The 20,103-nt window shown below is 41.9% G+C and overlaps 1 protein-coding gene across 1 annotated transcript; it reads left to right on the top strand.

Annotated features, from left to right (window-relative positions):
* Positions 1–985: 985 nt before the first annotated feature.
* LOC104280969 (deleted in malignant brain tumors 1 protein-like) lies at positions 986–6,660 on the top strand (the record flags this gene model as incomplete). The annotated part of the gene is made up of 6 exons (XM_009878803.1): positions 986–1,136; positions 1,430–1,641; positions 1,890–2,062; positions 2,551–2,939; positions 3,536–3,810; positions 6,461–6,660. Coding segments are annotated over 6 exons (1,400 nt in total), but the record flags the coding sequence as incomplete, so codon positions are not given.
* Positions 6,661–20,103: the final 13,443 nt, after the last annotated feature.

Raw genomic sequence — 20,103 nt, 5'->3', positions numbered from 1 at the left:
TGGCCAAAACTCTAACTTTAAACCCTTACAACAGTATTAGCAGGGTGGTGGTCAATTTTTGGCTCTTTTGCTTACTAGAGCTGTTATGGTCTTCAACCTGCTACTTTTGCTGTTGAATGCAGATTTTAGATTTAGAGTTTGATCATTCACAGTAGAAAATAGTACAAAAGTGAATGTGCCTGAGAAGTCATCCAGCCTGATCGGAGGAAAGGGAAGTGTCTGGGTACAGCTGATTCTCCCAAGTTTGGAATAGCCCGTGAATCCCAAAATCCTGAGGCTGGGAGCAGTGTGCTGCACTGAGGGATGTCCCTGTGCAGGAATATGAAATTGGAGGGTTGTTATCTTTCTGTGTCCTGACTTGCAGAAATTAAGTTCAGATCTTGTGCTCACCTTCCTATAAGGAAACTGGTAGGATTATCTGTATGTTTTACATAAAAATTATTTGTGCTGGCAGGAACATAAAAGCTTTTTGCAGCTACACTTATAGGAGAAATAAGATATATTTAAGACTTGGCCCAGCAGCCTAGAGTGCTTATTTCAGTCTGAGACCATAAAATTACAGCGTTCCCTATAAGACTTGCAATTTATTTATCCTCCAAAGTCCTTAGAGGAATAAAAAGAAGCAGCAGAATAACCGAGGGGATGCTATCTGTTCAGGAAAGTATTTCTATTTTTGATGTCATGACACCTCCCAGTATAAGACCTCAACTGTAGAATGGAGACACTTGAGCAGAAAACACCAGCGTGTTACCAGCCCTGCCTGAAGAGGGTGGTCTGGCATCATGGATGTGACAGGGAATCCCAAATCCAATGTGCAAGTAACCCTAAAGCAAAAACAAATATTTGTTTTGATTTGGGTCTTTAAGACTATCATTGCAGCCAGCAGGAGATCTGCTTTTCAACAGCTGTGGATAAGACACACACGGCTCATGTACATTTTTGTAGGGGTTACTGCAAGTAAATTCTCTTCCATTTCTTTCTGCAGCACCCTATTTTTGTGGTGGCTTAATCTCAAATTCCTCTGGGATACTGCAAAGTCCCTTCTACCCTGGAAGTTATCCAAACAATGTGGATTGCGTGTGGGAGATACAAGTAGAGAACAATTTCCGCGTTATGCTCACATTTAGAGATATTATGTAAGTATGACGTTGATTTGCTGAGTGAAAACTTACAAGTTAAAAACTTATTTGAAACAGATAATACTCCCAATTTTAAAGATGTTTTCAATAACATCCGGCAGTTGGAAGACCTGAACAAAATCTGGACTACTGTAGCATTTACTGCTTACAATTTTCTGCTACAGCTACGTGCAAAGAAAATAAAACCCCTGCCATGAAAACTTCAAGGGCTGAGAGATTTTATCATATTTTAGGCAGTAAGTCAGAGCTTCTGAAGTGCCTTTGACAAGGTGTTGATATTTGGTTTCCAGAATGCAAAGAGGCAGATGCCGGTATGACTATGTTGAAGTCTATGATGGGCCTCCACACTCATCCCCGCTTCTTGGGAGACTTTGCTCTCGTTCCCTTCGCACATACATATCCTCTTCAAATATGATGACCGTTCGCTTTCACAGTGATTCTAGACACACCTTCCGAGGGTTTCAGGCTCACTACTCCTCCATTGCAGCACATCACAACACTAGTAAGTTCCCGGTGGCTGTTTCTCTATGGATAAGCCTGTTTATTGGTTTTGTGTGCAAAATAAGTGTTTGTGTATGTTTAAAGGTGGTAGGGATATGAAATTATTCATATGAGATACAATGGGTTGGTGTGCAAACTGTCTACCTTCTGAAGTAAGAAAAAACCCCACAATATTTAGTTCAGTTATGACAATTAATTGTTAACAAATACCTGAAATCACTAATACATTGCACTTTCTTCTTCTACCAGCCCTTCTGTGCTTGCCAGACTACATGCACGCGGTGGTTAGCAGAGACTATCTGGAGTCTCAAGGCTACTCGGCGCACATGGTCACACTGAACGACCGTCGCTGTAAACCAACAGTCACGTCACGCGAGGTTATATTCAACATTCCCTACGACGGCTGTGGGACGACGCAAGAGGTACGCTCACCCCTCTGGTGAAAGGGCCATGGTGGTCCACAGTGTTGAGAATAGAACCAATGAGACCTGGAGGTTTTTAGTGGTTTAGCTTTCCACACCTTAGGGAATCCCCATGCTTAATAGAAATGAGCTTCTAGAGGTGAAAGCACAAAAGGAAATTCAATGAACTTTCTATGATTTAAAGTGGATGTAGCCTTGTAAGTGCCATGAAGGTCTGGGATGACTGTGTACTGCACGATTGATGTTTTGCTCATATTCAATGAGTTTGCTTGGTCTTGGATTTAACTAAGAGTTTTTCTCTAATAATTTCTGTTTAATTATCTACTTCAGTATGTTTATTGCGAGCAGAAATGACAAACATCAAGCTTCTTGGTTTGAACAGTTTAGGATGAATCCACATTTTTTTAATTGCATATTACTCTATTAAAACGTAGAATGTGGAATGTGACAAAAATGCCATTGTTCATTTTAAATTACATGTTAAACAGGAGAACAGTGATACAATCAACTATTCCAACGTGATCAAAGTCACATCTTCTGGGTACATAATCAGGAGGAAAAAGGATATTCACTTACATATCAGTTGCAAAATGCTGCAGAACACATGGAAACAAATAATGTATGTTGCTGAGGATGCTGTAGACGTGAATGAAAATCAGTTTGGAAGATATGACATAAACATCACTTTTTATGATTCCTCATCATTCTTGCGGCAAGTGCACGACTCTCCATACTACGTTGACTTGAACCAGAATCTATACCTTCAAGCTTATCTTCACAGCTCTGACCCAAATCTGATCGTGTTTGTGGACACGTGTGTGGCGTCACCTGATCCTCGTGATTTCAACACTGTGGCCTATGATATAATCAAGAATGGGTAAGAGATTTCTCAAGTCATTAGAAGCATAACTGTAGTACCCTTTCTGCATTTATTTAAAAGAATAGAGCCAATATGAATTGGTTCAGATCTCATTATCAACAGACTGTTGAATTTTATTTTTACAGTATGGCCTGGAAATAAGAAATGTCATATAGACTTTACCAACATTTTGTTTCACTTACTTCATCTTTGTACCATATGCAAAATTCAAAGTAGTCATAGTGACGTAGATGAGATGAGTTAGTGAAAACTGGTAGCAGGAATCTATTGTCCTAGGTCAGGCACTAGACTCATTTTTCTATGCCTCATATAGCGCAGATTTTAGTAAGACTCTGTTCTCTCTTCATCACTTACAGTCTCCTTCTCTGGGAAAAAAAATAAAAATAAAAGAATTGTCAATGCTCTAGCTGCTTCCTAGGACTTAATAAGTCTATATTTTAAAGGTCTATATCATGCTATAAAAGCTGCATTTTTATCCTGGTGTGTTCTCAGTACCTGGCTATGATACGGTTTTGGTTTGACCTACTACATTGTTACAGGAATGTACATGTGCAAACCCATGAAGCCCAACGCTCTTTTTCATTTCTTCCCAGCTGTGCTAGAGACTCTTCCTATGCCACGTACTACTGCCCCTCCAGCCACTTTGCTCGGTTCAAATTCAATGCCTTTGAGTTCATCAGCCGCTATCCGTCAGTTTACCTACGGTGTGAGCTGCGAGTGTGCAGACTCGGGGATTACTCCTCCCGCTGCTACCGGGGCTGTGCTGGCAGCAAGTTCAAGAGAGATGCAAGTTCTGCCCAGGAAAAAGTGGATGTGCTTGTTGGACCACTTCGGCTTCGACAAGGAGGTGCTCAGAGTACGAGTGCTGGTAAGGTCAACTGAATTTCTCTTATGTTTACCCTAAGACTGCTTCAGGCTTCAAGAAAAGCCCTGTGTTTCTGGTATGTGTCGCTGAAATCTGTGTTTGCTCACTTCACCGTAAAAAGGAAGGGATTGTGTGGCTCACCCAAATGTCTACAAAACTACTTTTGACACCCTGCAAACCCCTGTTTTCACCAGCATATATGAAAGTATAACTGCTTTGGCTATCCCAAAGGAGAGGTAGAATGTCACCCATTGTAGTGCTGTAGAATCATAGATTCATAGAATTCTTTAGGTTGAAAAAGATCTTTAAGGTCACTGAGTCCGACCATTAACCTAGCACTGCCAGGTCAACCACTAAATCATGTCCCTAATGACCACATCTACATGTCTTTTAAATATATCTAGGGATGGTGACTCCACCACTTCCCTGGGCAGCCTGTTCCAGTGCTTGACAACCTCTTAGTGAAGAAATTTTTCCTAATACCCAACTGAAACCTCCCCTGGTGCAACTTAGGGCCATTTTTTCTTGTCCTGTAAGTCCACTGAACTAATTAGCTCATCTGCTTGTGTAACACAATGGCTCATGGGGATCAAGCTCCCAGCATTTTTGAGAAACAGTTAATTCTCTCAGTTGTCTTCTGCTTATGAAGTTTGCTTAGCTAAGTCATCATCCCTGCTAACATATAGCCTGTTCAACTAGTTCAAAGCAGTGAATCCCTAAGAAGTTACCTTATTTCTGACTCTGATCTGGGAACCATCCCTTTGAATGCAGCAGCAATGTGTGTCCTGATCTTTAATATCCTGAGATCAACCCCCCTGTGCCTTCATTTGCAGGGTTGGACTCTTCTGTGCCTCCTCCCCAGACGATTTTCTTGCCAGACCTGCACTGAAGAAGTCACGCTGTCACGGGGGAGTGGGAGATCAAAGGTCAGTACCACCCTCCACATGACCACCAGGCAAGCATCCCACATCATGAGCCACCAAAATGCTTCACTGACCGCAGCCATGGCTGTGCCATTTGTAAGAAGCTGTGATAGTTTTACCTATAATGAATCCTGCTACAATATTGTAGAATAATTTTGCAATCCTAACACCTCTCAAGTGATTAAGAAATAATTATTTCAACATTCGTGTCACGAGTTGTTTGCTACAATCACTTTGTCATTTTTGTCCTCTTGAATTTTCTCCTCTCATCCTTCTAAGGGCATTTATCTACCACATTGAAATTTTGTGAACTGGAGAGAAAAATATGGATGGGGTATCAATAAATATTTCAAGGTTTATTAAAAGGGAGGAAGATTTAATTTGAGGAGACGTAATAGGTCATGTCTGGGAAGGAAATGTGAAAATTGATCTTACCATGGCATCTGAAGTTGTGGCTCTACAATATTCTAACTATTTTGAGCATTGATTTTAGTGCCAAATTTCTCATTGAAAGAATAATGAATCTGTGCTTACTTATAAAATGCAGATTTCCAAGCTGAAGTAATCTGTTTTGTGAGCAGTGTAATTTAAAATCCAAAGAAGGAATGTTTACAAAGCAATAATTCTATTTTGTCTTTCAAATTAATGTTCTTGTGATTAAAATACAAATGAATGTTTTACTGCATTGAAAAGTGGGGTCTAAATAATTCTATTTTGTCTTTCAAATTAATGTTTCTGTGATTAAAATACAAATGAATGTTTTACTGCATTGAAAAGTGTGGACTAGAAATTAGCCATGCAATGGGCTGAGCCTCTTCTTCTGGAATATTACATAGGGAATATCTGAATATATTAATGTGGGCTTAAAAGGAATGAGTTATTTCTTTTTCTGTCTACATATGCAAATTTACAGAAAATATCTGGCCCCAGGAAGCCAGACTTCTGCCTCTTGAAACAGAAATACATTTTCTTTCAGTGTCCATTACTTTCTCCTGTGTGTCACACAAGAACATTGTTCAGAGGACTTCTAAGGACCTGTCTATCTGCATTCCCTCCACCCCTGTGTTCCCTCCAAAGCTTTTGGCTTCCTGAGTCCGTGAGCATCCTCTCTCATCCACTCAGACCCTGTATCTGCTGCTGTTCCCACAGCATCACCAAAGGTGTTTTGTTTGCCATATTTAAGGTTGAATCACACAATTGGACATAAAAGCTTGTCAAATCGATTGGAAGCCTTGCCATTGACACACAGTCTAAACCTGACAAAACAGTAAGTCTCACCCAAGAGATGGAACCTCAGTCAGGCAATTTTTAAGGTCTCAACAAAATGTCATTTAAATGTTGAAAGGCATTTCATGTCTCCTTTCCAGAAGGAGGAGCTTTGTTCGAGTTTTAATACTTTCAGTTGCTGATCACAATAAAATTACTTCATTTCTTTTCTTCCCATGGTTGTACGCTTTGTGCTTGTGAAGAGTTTGGCTTCTCAGGACCTACCCAGCCTTTCAGAGTGTGTTGTGTGCATTCAGAAATGAGGCTGAAATATGCTGGGAATGCAAACACCCAAACCCCACATAAACATCTACCATCGGTGCATGAAGACATGAAAAGCTAGAGCTGAGATTTTTGCCTTTCATGTCCTGGTTGAAAATACAGAGAATTAAAGCCGAAAAAAAGTAAACTAAAGTCATTTGTTTGGCCTTTTGTTTTGGTTTTCCGTTCCTTCATTTTGTGAGGGATCAGTGTCATTGCCAACCGCCTGGGGAAGCCTGGTGCCTGCAAACACAAGGATGCCGAGAACGGGGAGCGGGTGGAGGCCACTGTCTTTGCTCTTCTCATACGAGCTTTCCGGAGGCTGCAGTTAAGGTTCTTGTTATCACCTCCTCCACCCTCAGAGAAGATGCACCAACCATCATTTGGCAGTTTTTTGCTTTGAGCAGCTATCTGATGTTGGTGTTAGATTATTTAATCTCTTCTCAGTGCATCTGTTGCGACTCAACCCTATAGCACGTCCTTATTCACCCAGTAGTAGGTACTCAGCCAACAATCTCAGCACTGACTAAATGTGTTCTTCACAATATCATGCTAAAATCCCTTACAAGGGTCAACCTACGTCATGCGAGCTGTGTTGGGAGAGGATAATTGTTGAGCCACACCATGAATATACAGACCATGTAGCTACAAGTGTTTGTAATCCCAGAGAAACGGCAAATCCCTGAACAACATCCCTGAAGCGGCCCTTCAGTTGTTTTTTGTTGGGTTTTTATTCATGGAAAGAGAATGGATCCATAGCAATTTGGTTTCAAATGCATACATCCTTTTTGGTAAAACATTATATGGGCTCTACACGTTTCTGCCAGCGTCCTGTTCCCTGTGATGTCACACAACTTATTTGGCCACCACTGCAGTCAAAGCAAAGATCAGAAGCAAAGTTCTTGTTTGCTTGTTTGCATGCTGAATTTCCTGTGCTTTGGTATCCTGTTTATCCTTCTATTCTAATTTTGGAGTATTGAAGCAAATAACTGAATTCTACAGTCTCCCTTCCCAGGAACATACTATAAAAATATTTATAATTTGGTATAAATAAATGTTGTTTTGTTTCTGTATCTCATAGCTAGCAAGTAGAATCATTTTCCAGTTGTTATTAACAAATCCCCCCTGTAGATTGAGACTAAAAAAAGCTAATTTGGGTTTGAAGAGTAGGAGTAAGAAGCACAGCTCATGTTTTCATTGCTTTTTCCCCATGCCTTGCCATAGAAGCTCACAGACATTCACTGACACCAACCTGAGTTAAGCAACTGAAGTACAATCTTCTGCTCACAGTTCTGGCTTAGGTGACCTTTAATGCCTGAGGCTGAACACTTGCTCCAAATTCCAGTTAAATAACTAAATGACTGTACTCTGGAGGACACGTTCACTTGATTCATAATTGTAATTTTTTTAATCACTCCACCAGACTCATCTACCAGACGTAAGCTTTTTTAACAGGGTTGCACTAGAATCCCCCTTGAATAGAAAATCAGGCAGACAGCCACTGCTGCTAGGTTGTTGAATTTTCCACCATATTTAATAAATTCAGAGGAAACAGCAAAGATGTTTTCTGAGGCTGACCCATCACTGCCCTTTGTTTATGTCAAGTTTGAGATAAAAAGAATTGCAGCCATTTGCTGTCCAGCATCCCCAAACCCAAGCACAACGTTTTGCACATTTTCTGTTAAATGCCTTGTGTTACAAGGAGCAGAGATTTTCTTTACTTCTTTATTTTCATTTGGTTTGGTAGTTTTATTTTCATGGGGGTTTTAATTTAGTTTTTATTTGTTTAGCAGTTTATATCTAGCTGGAAAAAACTAAGGTGATGTTAAAATTCTCACAGCAGTTTCTGTATTTTAGATTTTCTATCTTGGGCTCAAGAACTATGATGCAAAAAGCGTATTTTAACAAACTCATGTCTTTCTGAGGAAACTTGTCAGTGACCCAGCTGGGTCACTGGGAGTGAGATTTGTTTTCATTTCCTAGAACAACACTTGGATCACCTCTTTTTCTCTGAATCACCTGGTACCCATCCAAGCAGATTTTTTCCTTCTTTCTGAAATAAGTGAATTAGTCACAAGCTGTAACACAGAAATTACTTACACTGATGCTGTTCTACAGAACCTGTCAAGTTTGAATGTCTGTCGTCTTCTTTTTTTTGTATTCTTTGGTTTTCAGAAACTGTAGTTTCAGTTTTCTCTCTTTCTTCCTCTTTCTGTGTGAAGACTGTGGATGTTATATTTTGTCCTTATAGTCATGCAAACCTGTTGAGTTTAAGGAAGTGCTCTGTGGATGTATGATCGACTAAATAGAATGGATAAAATGCAGGGCTTGAACAGTTGCAGTCCGAGGAACGTTGCCTGGTGGCCTCAGAGGCTGCAAAGAAACCCAGCTACTGTGATGGGGATGAGGTCTCATATGACCGGTTTTTTTCTCTTTTCTTCTTCTTCTCTCCGTTCCTCCCACCCTCCCTCCCTCTCTCTCTTCCTCCTTCCTCCCTTCCTTTCCCTCTCTTTCTCTCTTTCACTTTCTTTCTCTCTCTCCTTCTTTCTCTCTTCTCCCTCCCTATCAGCCCTGGTCCTTGAAAACCATGCAGATAAATTCCTGGTACATGTCAAGATCTTGTTAGTCCTGCCCTTAGCTCCATCATCACTTCTTATTGGTCTTTAATTTAGGCACTGAGTAAAATTAGGCATTCCACACAAAGACGAAATTTTCTTCTGTGCCTGACCAGTTGCTAGCACAAAACAACCCTGACCTGAGGGCGCCTTGTTTGCTGAAGTTACCTGGCTACAAAGGTTTATCCACAGGTTTGGTTACCGGTGTTGAGGCATTTCTGAAGCGTTCAACATGAGTTACCACCATCTTCCATTGCTAAGCCTGGATTAGAGCAGAGATTTGGTGGATGAGATAAAATGAAAATACAGTTACGCTGATGTGAGGGCTCTGTTCTCCCATGCAAAGAGTTGTCAGGGAGCATGACTCAATATTAATGTGGCGAAGTCAGTCCTTCTTTCCAAAATGCTGGATTCTGCCATCCCAAGTCCCAGGTTCAGACAGCTGACTGAAGACCTGGTTGCAGGAGCGTGCCCAAAATTTGTTGCTTCAGTTTGTTTTCAAGGTCCCAGGCAGCTTGGGCAGCACATATTTGCAAGCTGCACACTGAGCATGCAGAGTAAACACTCGATCTGAGCCTTGCCAGTGCAAAACAAGCCTTCTTTGTTTCGTAAAAGTTCACTGGATTTCTCTAAGGAATGCATTGTTGAGGAAGACAAGTGGGATACTCTCTGCCAACACTGCAAGGATTAGTCCAGGGGTCACGTGGGATGCTTCCCAAAGGCTGGGGTGACACAGATTGAGATGAAAATTAACTGTTTGAAATACGGACTAAAATTGGTGAGGAGCTTCTGGCATTGCATTTAGCAAAAAAACAACAACAAAACAAAAAAAAAAGAAGTGTTTTGTTTCCTAGCAGGTACAGTAGTCCGTTGCTCGGGTAACACTTAACAGCTGCAAGGGGTCTGGTGCCCAAGGCCTGGCTCTGTGAGCCACAGGAGTATGGATCTAAGATCTCAACTAGTTCATGGTCCCCCTGTCCCAAGAGGTGCCCCAGATGGGGCTTTCCTTGCTGGGACTCGCTCTGCCCGAACTCCTGGACAGCACGAGGTGTCCCACATTGATTGCTGCTCGGGTGCTACTGCTGCACAGAGGGTGTCTGCAAGGGTCAGGCACTGTGCTTTACGACGTCCAGCACTGCCTCCCTCTCGCTTGTATTTTCTTCTGAAATCGATATCAGCAAATTTTGTAACCTCTATCAAAGCCCACTCAAACTGGATAAAACAGTCCAAGAGAATTACCATTTTTTGTCTAGTGACTACATCCTCTCATTTGTACGTTTTTTTCTCACTAGCATTTTAAAATTCCGTGTCTTCCCCTACAGTCAGAAGCTGACATATTTCAGAACTGGTCTGACCTCTGTTGTAGACTTCCGTAATAGTCCTGACACAAGGTGCATTAGCCTGCTCCTTACTGTTTCAATAATATTTTCCGCATCATGTGCAATACAACCTTTCATTGATAGATGTGGTTGTTACTGCACCGACTGAAAACTCCACCTAGAAGTGACCTGCTGATTTTCATTCGCAGCTTACACAGGATCTGAAGTGACAAGCAAACTTCTTAAATTTGTCTCGTTGCCTTTAATATCAACACATTTCAGTGTTATGGAACTGAATCTGTACGGTTAAAAACACTGATGGATTTTAATTAAAGGATGTGGACATTGCTCTTTTCATGTCAGATATGGCTTCCCTGTAAAATAATACACCAGTTTAGCCCAGGTACCAGACAGATGGCCACATTTTCTATCCTGTTAGTGCTTAAATGAGAATAAAGAACGTCCCAAAATTACATCCATCTAAATGTTAAGTCAGGATAGGTTAGGCTTGACTTCGTATACACAGAATAATGTGAAAGTTCACACCTCGTGTTTACTCAGAGCAGTACTGCTGTGGATCCTGTGCTGCAAGAGAGTGCATTATTCGAGAATATTGCTGTCTCATAGGTATGTGTTTTAGGGGCATGACCTTGCCCCAGGGATATTGAAAAGCAGGAACATCTAAGCAGGTTGAAAAGGCGTGTTCATCATAACTAGTGAAATCCAAATAACATCAAAGTCTCTTTTCTAAGATGCTTTGTACCAAGTGAACTGCTCCTTAGCAAAAAAAAGTATCAGTGCAGACTATGAAGTGCGGCGGCACAGGCAGGGAGCCAGCGGGAAAGACATCAGTGCTGAGGGAAAGGATCTGGGGTTCCTGGTGGATAACAGGTTGATCAGGAGCCAACAATGTGCCCTTTGAACAGTGCCAGAGGGTCAAAGGAGGTGATCCTTCCCCGCAGCACTGGTGAGACATATCGGTAAAAGCGTGGCTTCCCCATACAGGAGGGGCAAGGGCATCCTAGAGGAAGTCCAGCAAAGGGTCATCAAGATGTTCAGAGGGCTTGAGTGCAAGATGTACAAGGAGATGGTGATGGATGCGATGGGGAGATTTTATTACCGTCTACAGTCACATTCTGGGAGGGTGCAGAGAGGATGGAATCAATCTTTTCTCAAAGATGCACAGCAATAGGACTAGAGGCAACAGGCACAAGTCAGAACTCAGGACATTCTACCTATATATATATATGAAATTATTATTTTTTTCGCCATGAGGTGGTCAAACACTAGAACAGGGACCCAGAGAAGCCATGAGACCTTCATCCTTGCAGGAATTCAGTATTCTCATAGACACGACCCAGAACAATCTGCTCTGGACTTGCTTCAAGCAGGGGCTGAACCAGAGATGTCTGAAGGTCCCTTCCAACATGCATAAATCTCTGATATTGTTTTTCCATGAAGTATCCAGGTGCAGAGAAATTTTCTTCTCCTGTAGTTTGCATTAACCAACTGTATTTGCTTTCTACCAAGGCAAGGGAGGAGCACCAAAAAGCAATCCTGAGGTGCATTCTGCCCTTACAGGACCAACAAGCTTTCACACAGGAGACTTTTTATGAACCTAAGGTCCTAATCCCACACGCTTCACTTTGACAAAACTTCTATTGAATACCTGTACATTATTTATTTGAGTGAGATAATCAGGATAAACCAAATCCAAAGTTTAGAGTAAGGACTCTTTTGCAGCCCAGGGGCAGGGAGCTCTAAGAAGGAACCAAGGCTGTGTCAGAACTTTCTAAAGCAGGAAGAGCCATGCTGAGATTTCTGGCCATTCTTGGTCCTTATCCAGATTTAACCCTTTTAAAATACTTTTAAAGACTTTTTAAAACATCTGTCGGATGGTAAAAAAAGTTGCAAAGTCTTACCTTGTTCCCCGTTGATTTTTAAGTTACTAGCAAGGGACGTCAGCTCGCAATTGTGTGTCTCATCATTTTTATCACTGTCAGAACACATGTATTATGAAGAGCTTAATTAGCCATGAATATCTACTTAAAAGAAATCTAAAGGCAGTGTTAGTCACACCTCACACCTCGGCACACCCAGTGCACTAGAGGACCACTTCCATTTTTCTGATAACAGAGGGTGCTGGAGACAGTGATCAGCTCTGGAGGCACTCTCTGTGACCCCTACCCATGGTACCTGGGATCAAAGGGATTTGCTAGAAGCTGAGAAAACCTCTTTCTTAAGACTATAGCATAGTCAACGTGAACGTGAAAAGCAGGAAAATCTTCAAGAGTGCAGCACACGCCAGAACAAGCAACCTGTGTTGACACAAAACCTTTTAGCTGAGTGACAGGATGAAGTGACCTGTCCTACTGTGTGCAGAGCCAAGGTCACCAGTACCCATTTACATTGGCAGAGTCTTCCTCTCCGACAAAGATTTTCCCTTGCAGAGGTCACAGATTGGGCTGGGGCTTCCAGAAGCTGCAGGGTGACGCCGTTATCCCAAGGCAATTCTCCTCTGGAGCCAGAAATCCAGACCTGGCACTCAATAATCACTTTTGCCTGCAGAAGATGGCTTCACTTGTAAAGTGTGCCCTTGGCCATATCAATAAATTCACCATAAATGCGGGGCACCTGTTTGAAGGTTATGTTGTCAGGGATATGGTTTGCTTCACCTGGACTTTGTCGGTTTCTCTGTACATTCTTCAGTGTGCAAAAAGTGTGCACTTCAGAGCTTATGGGGGTTGAATTTAATGGAATAGCTGGCAGAGAGAAAAAAGAATGCACTGAGATAATATGAATTTTAATTATAACTGAGAACACATCTGGACAACTAAGGAATAAATATTAGGGCTCTACATGGCTTCATACAGATGGCATGGGTAACAGCAGCAGTGAATATACAACCTGGCAACCAGGCACATACTCACGGACTCCAAACCTCAACAGAATATTGCAGGGACTGGAGCTGGGAAAAGTAGGAAAAAGGCAGTTTTGGGCCTCTCTGCTTGCTCACTTTTCTTTGTGCGTCTTTTCCACCTTGCTGCTCTTTGGCGATGTATTATTTCATTCCCATGCTTGTTTCCAGGCATTTTTTTCAAGTAGAAAAATGAGCCTTAATTTACATGTGCATCTTGAGGGCCCCAAAAGTTTATTTGAAGTTCATCATTCTTCCCTGTTTTAAAAAAATAAAGGTAAAGCTGATCACACAGAGTCACAGAATCCAGAATCACAGAATCGCAGAATGTATTCAGGGTTGGAAGGGAACTCGAAAGATCCTCCAGTCCAACCCCCCCGCCAGAGCAGGATCACCCAGAGCAGGTCACACAGGAACGTGTCCAGGCGGGTTTGAATGTCTCTAGAGGAGACTCCACACCCTCCCTGGGCAGCCTGTGCCAGTGCTCAGTCACTCTCACAGTGAAAAAGCTTTTTCTAATGTTTTTGGAACCTCCTATGCTCCAGCTTGCACCCTTTGCCCCTTGTCCTGTCATTGGACATCCCTGAGAAGAGCCTGTCTCCATCCTCCTGACACTCCCCCATGACATATTGATAAACATTTATGAGGTCACCCCTCAGCCTCCTCTTCTCCAAGCTAAAGAGCCCCAGCTCCTTCAGCCTTTCCTCACAAGGGAGATGTTCCACTCCCTTCATCATCTTTGTGGCTGCGCTGGACTCTCTCCAGCAAGTCCCTGTCCTTGATGAAACAAAGTGTGACACTTCTTCTGAAATCAATGTTTTGGCTTGTCCCCGTTCTATTTAATTAAATCATTTTTCATCACTCTTCAAAAGACACCCTTTTTTAAACAGCTAAGCAGGTCCTTACCAAGTGTGTTTCATCACCTGAGAGAACTATTTCCCTCGTCTCTCCAGGTTGGTGCTGAAGGGGCAGATGAATTCGCTTGGCTGTGGACCCAGGTTTCAGCACGTTGGTCCCTCAGCCCCACCGGCTCAGAGGTGCCGAGGCTGTTTCTGTATCCACTGCCAAAGTCTTTGTTATGCCAGGGCACTAGACATCGCTGTTACTGGACTGTTGGGAACATGACAGGTTTGGTAAAAACAGGATTTGTTGCATAAGAAATCTTCTCAAAAGTGCAGTAAATATATGTGAAGAAACAACGAATATATTACCATAGCACAGAAAAAAAAAGTGCACAATTTTGTGAGTTCCCACGCATTAGACATGTCCTTTTTTTCAGGGAGGAAGAAATGCAAATAAGTATTTGTACAAGGAATACAAATATAGGAGAAATTGAACCAGCCTAAGTTTACACTTTCAAAGACACTTCAGTGAAATCCTTTTCAAATATAAGAGCTACCCCGTGTCATGGTTTATAACCTCTTTAAATGATAACAAGTGAAGAGCTGCAGGGGAAGATGAAATAGGTGGGTCCCTGAGGTGGGACAGAGTTTTTCCTGTTCTCCATCGGGGCAGAGACTTATCCTCTGACCTCGGCAGGAGACAGGTAAGAAATGGAAAAAGCTGTCCTGCTCTTTGTAGCTGCATCCTTTGCATATGTTTATTTTCACCTCTGCTTACTGTCAGCTATTTGCTGAAGTCGAGGCCCCTCTACGGGCCCTACAGAAGCACCGTGGTGTTGGACCACCTTACCCAGGAACCGCTCCCCTCCATGGACAGTGCCTCGCTGCCCTCCAGTGGTTGGAGCCTCCAGAACAGCTTTCCATATTCCCGTTGCTTTTAGTCTCTTAAACTATGTCAGACTCAGATCCTTACAGAAATTATAACACTAATTTTCCACGAAAAAAAATAAATTTTCCATGAAAAATAGATGTTGAAATGTGGTGAGCTCACCTTCGTTTGCAAGTGGTGAAGAAGTTGCCCAGTCAGAGCTGCAGAGCAGCATCACTTCATGACTTTGTGGAGGACTTGCCCCTTAGCAGAAGGTGTCATATATGCAATATAACTGTACCTCCCTCTGTGTCTGCACACACTTTATGTGTGCTATTTCACCGATATTCAGATGGTAGATGTTACAATACAAAATATACACTGAAATTCCCATGTAGTTAGAAAAAACTGGAAAAACCTATTTCCAGGGAAGGGTGGTCCTGCCAGTGCAGCCAAACTTCACTCCGTGAAGAGAGATTAACACTCAGCCTCCAGCACACAGCTATTTCACCACAGCCAAATGCTGTTTGTTCTCTGCAAGCGACTTTTGACAGACTTCGGGAAACAGCTTTGCTATTCCGAGACCACAGAGGTCAGCCCTAATGTCATTGCTGCTGGTTCCCACCTCACAGGATCAGTCTGCTTACCACCTCCTTCCCAACGGTACCTTCAAGGTCCATGGTGGATGCTGCAGTGTTTCTTGTGGTCATCCTTTGCTGCCTATCACTACAGACAAGCTGTACAAGTCTTCTGCTCCTGCTGGCGTTCACACCTAACATCGTTACTTCCTAGATAAGGCACAAAACAGCCTAAGGTGACATCCAGCCTCACTGCGCGAGAGCTGGGTGCTGGAGTGCTCAGCCCACCGCCTGTTCGCTGGGATTAATGTCTTCTCTGGCACCTGTTTTATTTATAAAAGAGACAGAGGAACACTGAAAAAGCAAATCTTGATGCTTCTGTATATTCAGGATATTTGCATGTTCCTCATAGTTTTTCTGTCCTTATATTGAAGCTCCACATAGAGGTGCACTGAAACGCCACTGATTAAGAGCTTATTTTCACAGAATCACAGAATTTATAAACAGATAAGACGCCCACAACTAAATAGTGGGAATAACGTCCCCACTTTCTATTAACACTCATGCTCCTGTCACTTGGGACTTCTTGGACAAGTAGCTTTACTGCCGAGCACGCTGCTTGGCTGAGTAACCAGGCTGATGCATGAGTTATTTCTGCAGGGCTTTACGCCTCCTAGAAAGAATATTTTTGAAAGTCCATCAGCAGCCGAACAAATAGGTTCATTGCAAGATGGATACAGAGTGCACTTTAAATGGCATATGCATATCAGACTTCCGTGCTTTCTGTGTGACATTTTTCAGATCCAGAACACTTAGATCTGGGTCAAAGCACAAGATAAAGCAAATTTGTTTGTCATTGTCTTGAGAATGAAACCTCAATGAGATCTCAGTTGGAGTTTCAGACTGTTTCTAAAATTTCTTTTTCATTCAAAAGTGAAGGATGTTTGTATAAAACAGTTTCACTGCTGTCAGGAAAGAAAACTAGTACATACTGTGCTGGTCAGGTCCAGCTAAGAGCGACATGGATAGAAATACATCAATAAGGATCTACCATAAACCCACTTAATCACTTCAGGAAATGACACTGAATTCAAGTAATACACATACACGGAACTGGGCATTTAAACACCTGACACGAATATTTTTGCTCAAGAAGGTACTGTGAATGTAAGAATATGGGTATCTAGATAGTTATCACACATCATACTGTACTAAGAAAGTGAGAAAAGCATTCATGGAATGAAAGAATTGGTGTTCGTTTTTAAATCAACTAAGAAAATTTAGCTTTGCTTGTTTTGTTTTTTTCTCTCTCTCTAGCTGAGACCCATCTTCTCCCCAAGAGTACAGAGGGAGGTAGAGCTAGAGGCATCCTTTGGGCTATCAAAGGAGGCGGTGGTGTTGATGTCACCACCTCATGCCAAGGAGAAGGTTGTGGGGCTGGAGGGATCATCCTGGCTTTGCTAGTCTTTTCCAGCTGTATAAGGTTCCCTTTCTAGGTGGGATTCCCTTTCTTCATGAAAACATACCATGAAAACAAATGGTAAAGGTTAATCTCTAGCATGACCTGTTGTATATATCCCCTTCGTAAAGACTTTTTTCATGGTTTCTCCTAGTCTTTTATTAATTTACATTTATCCTGGCACTACAATACCTTCTGCCTCTCATCCTGTGATTGCATATCTCTTGTCAATAGAATAAAAACCTGTTTCTAGTTTCTCCCCTTCACCTGAAAAAGATGTTGTGCCTCGATTAGTTTGTGTAATATCTCACAAAAAAAATGGCCTCATAGGTCTTAATAAAGGCTCCACTTCCTGAAGCTCTGTGCAGCCTACGTGTGTGAGAGATGTAACACACAGGACTGTGAGTAATGTGTCTGCTTGTCCTTTGAAGATAACAGGAAAATATCTATCTAATTTGATCAGAAATTTCACCAGCTGTGAAACCGGCAGATGGAGAGTGGGGCATCAATCATCTGTGGAGTCTTTGTTGTGTCCAGCAATTATGGTTATTGTAAAGTAAGGAAGGTGATTAATTCCCTTCAGCAACCTCATGGCTCATAACAATCATTTGGATTTTCCCTCCACTGGTGTTCTCCATTTTCTTGGGGGTTACAGCAAATCGGTACAGGGCCCCACGACTTCAGCCTATACTGATCTTCCCCAGAAGACCAGCTGTCATCTCCCTCTGTTTTTACATATAGATTCCTTGACTTGCACAGTTTTAGCTTAATTTAACACCCTCTGGCCCTAGCTTGCTCTATTTCCTTGGCTGTTGTAGTTTAGCCCCATGTGTTTACCTCCAAAACAGTTCTTCTTACCCAACCATACCTTGACCAGTATCTCCTAGAGCTGTTTTACTGCTCTGTGGGCTGCAAGTGAAAGATAACTGCAGATGTGGCACATGCTGGAGGGATCTAGTCCCAGGTTAAAGAAGAGTCAGAGAAAAAGTGTGGAAACTTCTTCTTACAGGAGCGATCTGTAGCAGATAGAGAGAATTTGAATGAGACTTCCTTGACATTTCTAGGATGTTAATCTTCCTTTGGCACAACTCTCACACCAATTTAATCTGGTTTAGTGTGGTTGTGAGTTGGAAAGTGACTTAACTGGTGGTATGAGAATCCTCACCAAACAGCCGAATATCCCAAAGTAAATCACTGCTTCCTGGAACAACCACATCATCAACACACGGCCACGAAGGTGCCCAGGGAGTGTTTGGGAAGATCTGGGTCGGCAGTCCGGAACAGCGTTGTGATCTGGATCTCTTTATCCGGATGTCTGGATGTACCCTGTGAAATGAAAATACTCAGTAAATCACTTTCTTGGCATTGATCTGGAAGTTCAGGAAGAAAGATCAGATTGCATTGCACACGCCTTTGGTGGAGACCAAAAGTCATTTAGTATAAATTCTGAAGCTGCATTGGGGTAGTACAGAGAACCACAATGAAAATGGACCTTCAAGTGAGTCTCACGTGGTTGCTGCTGTTAAGTGCTGCTCTTCTGTCTGAGCCAGGTAACGTGTCTAAGTTTTCTTCATGCTTGCAGAGAAATGTTGCAGGCAGAATTAGTTACTAATACAGACTGGTTCGCTGGGAAGTGGTGGCAAGGGGTCTCCTAGGATATTGCTGATAAGCTTTGTGCCATAGAATCAACGTTTTAATTTGTCTTCTAATTCAAAGATTCAGATCAAATCCATATGAAGGTTTTAGACTGGAGAAGGCTGAAGAGCGTTTTCTTCATTTCTCTTCTGTAAGGGTAACAGTTAGGGGAAGTTACTCTCTAAACGTTCTTCTTCCAATATTCTAGTTTAAATTTAAATTCTTCTATACTGCACATTTAAAAATGTAGAGGAGGGGAGAAAAAGAAACACAGAGCAGCCTGCCAGACCCAGGTGGGAATATATGTTACTGCACTGCCATGTTCCTTCAAACTTCAAACAGCAATAACCCCAAACCTTCCTCATCGCCTTGCTAGATCGAATGAGATACTTTGATCTTTAACTATTAGTGTGGACACCATGAATAAAGCCTTGTCAATCCCTTACAAAAAGAGATAATTTCGCAGAGTATAGATTAAGGGGTTGACTATATTGAATTATTTATAAGACAAGAGTAAAGACAGCCCAGAGGGAAGTTCAGCATCAAAGAGGACGAAGTTGTATTTCAAGAAGGTGGTCAAATCCCAGCACTTTAGCAATGCTATAATCTTTTTCCTTATTCCATAGGCTCACTTTTGCCTTTGATTTGACTTAATGTAAACTGGATTAACCTTGACTGGCAAAATCACTTAGGATCTTGCCTTGTAAACCCATGAATTTAGTGTTACTAAAGTAAAAATCTATGAAAGCAAGCATCTGAAGATCAAAGGCCAACTTGAAAAAAATAATTAAAAAATTTTCAAATTAATTTTCTCCTGATTTTTAGTGATTTTATCAGGCACTGCTCTCCAGAGCATCCTAATTCAGAAAGCTGCCATTTTAGAACATTGCTTTGACCCCTGGCAGCCTAAGTCCTTTTCCCTTTCAGTGATTATAAGTAGATTTTCAAAGGTATTTGTGTGATTAAAACTACAGATGAAAAAACCACACAATCAGACCACAGGTCTGTACCCTAGACCATTTCATCCCCTGGTATCTGAACCATGATGTCATGGTCTGGTTTAATCAAATGTACATTTTTAAAAAACCTTAAGCAGTATACAGTATACTGCAGAATTAGACAAAGTTGGGATGATGATGATGATAATTATTATTATTATTATTAATATATAATAATAATAGTGCAGACCTGAGCTGGCGTTTGCAAAGATTTAAGGTAACGTGCTGGGCTGTCAAGCAAAACAACTGTCATGGTCGGCACAGACAAATGGTGCACAGCCTCCCCTGCTCTTGTGGTAATTGTTACGGCCAAGGTAAGTAAGCCTTTCTACTGTCCCAGTGAAACTGGGCAGAGCTCAGCTCCCATAAGCCCATGTCCTCACTGGATGTGAAGGACATACATAAGGATTTCTAGGGTCAGATCCCTCAAAACATAAAATATACCTAGAATTGTGATGTTACAACGGTGCTAATATGTTTTCTTATCTGCCACAGCAAGCGGTACGTGGTGGAACTCACCGGGAGGCTCAGGAAATGGAGAACAAACCTCGCTATGGAATAAATTTTCAGACTGGCTAAAAGACAAATTTAAACCCAAAGGTGAGAGTGTGAGAC

The sequence above is a fragment of the Apaloderma vittatum genome, unplaced genomic scaffold, assembly GCF_000703405.1.
Source record: "Apaloderma vittatum isolate BGI_N311 unplaced genomic scaffold, ASM70340v1 scaffold3081, whole genome shotgun sequence".
Taxonomy (NCBI): domain Eukaryota; kingdom Metazoa; phylum Chordata; class Aves; order Trogoniformes; family Trogonidae; genus Apaloderma; species Apaloderma vittatum.
This window is presented reverse-complemented; position numbering and strand designations above follow the sequence as displayed.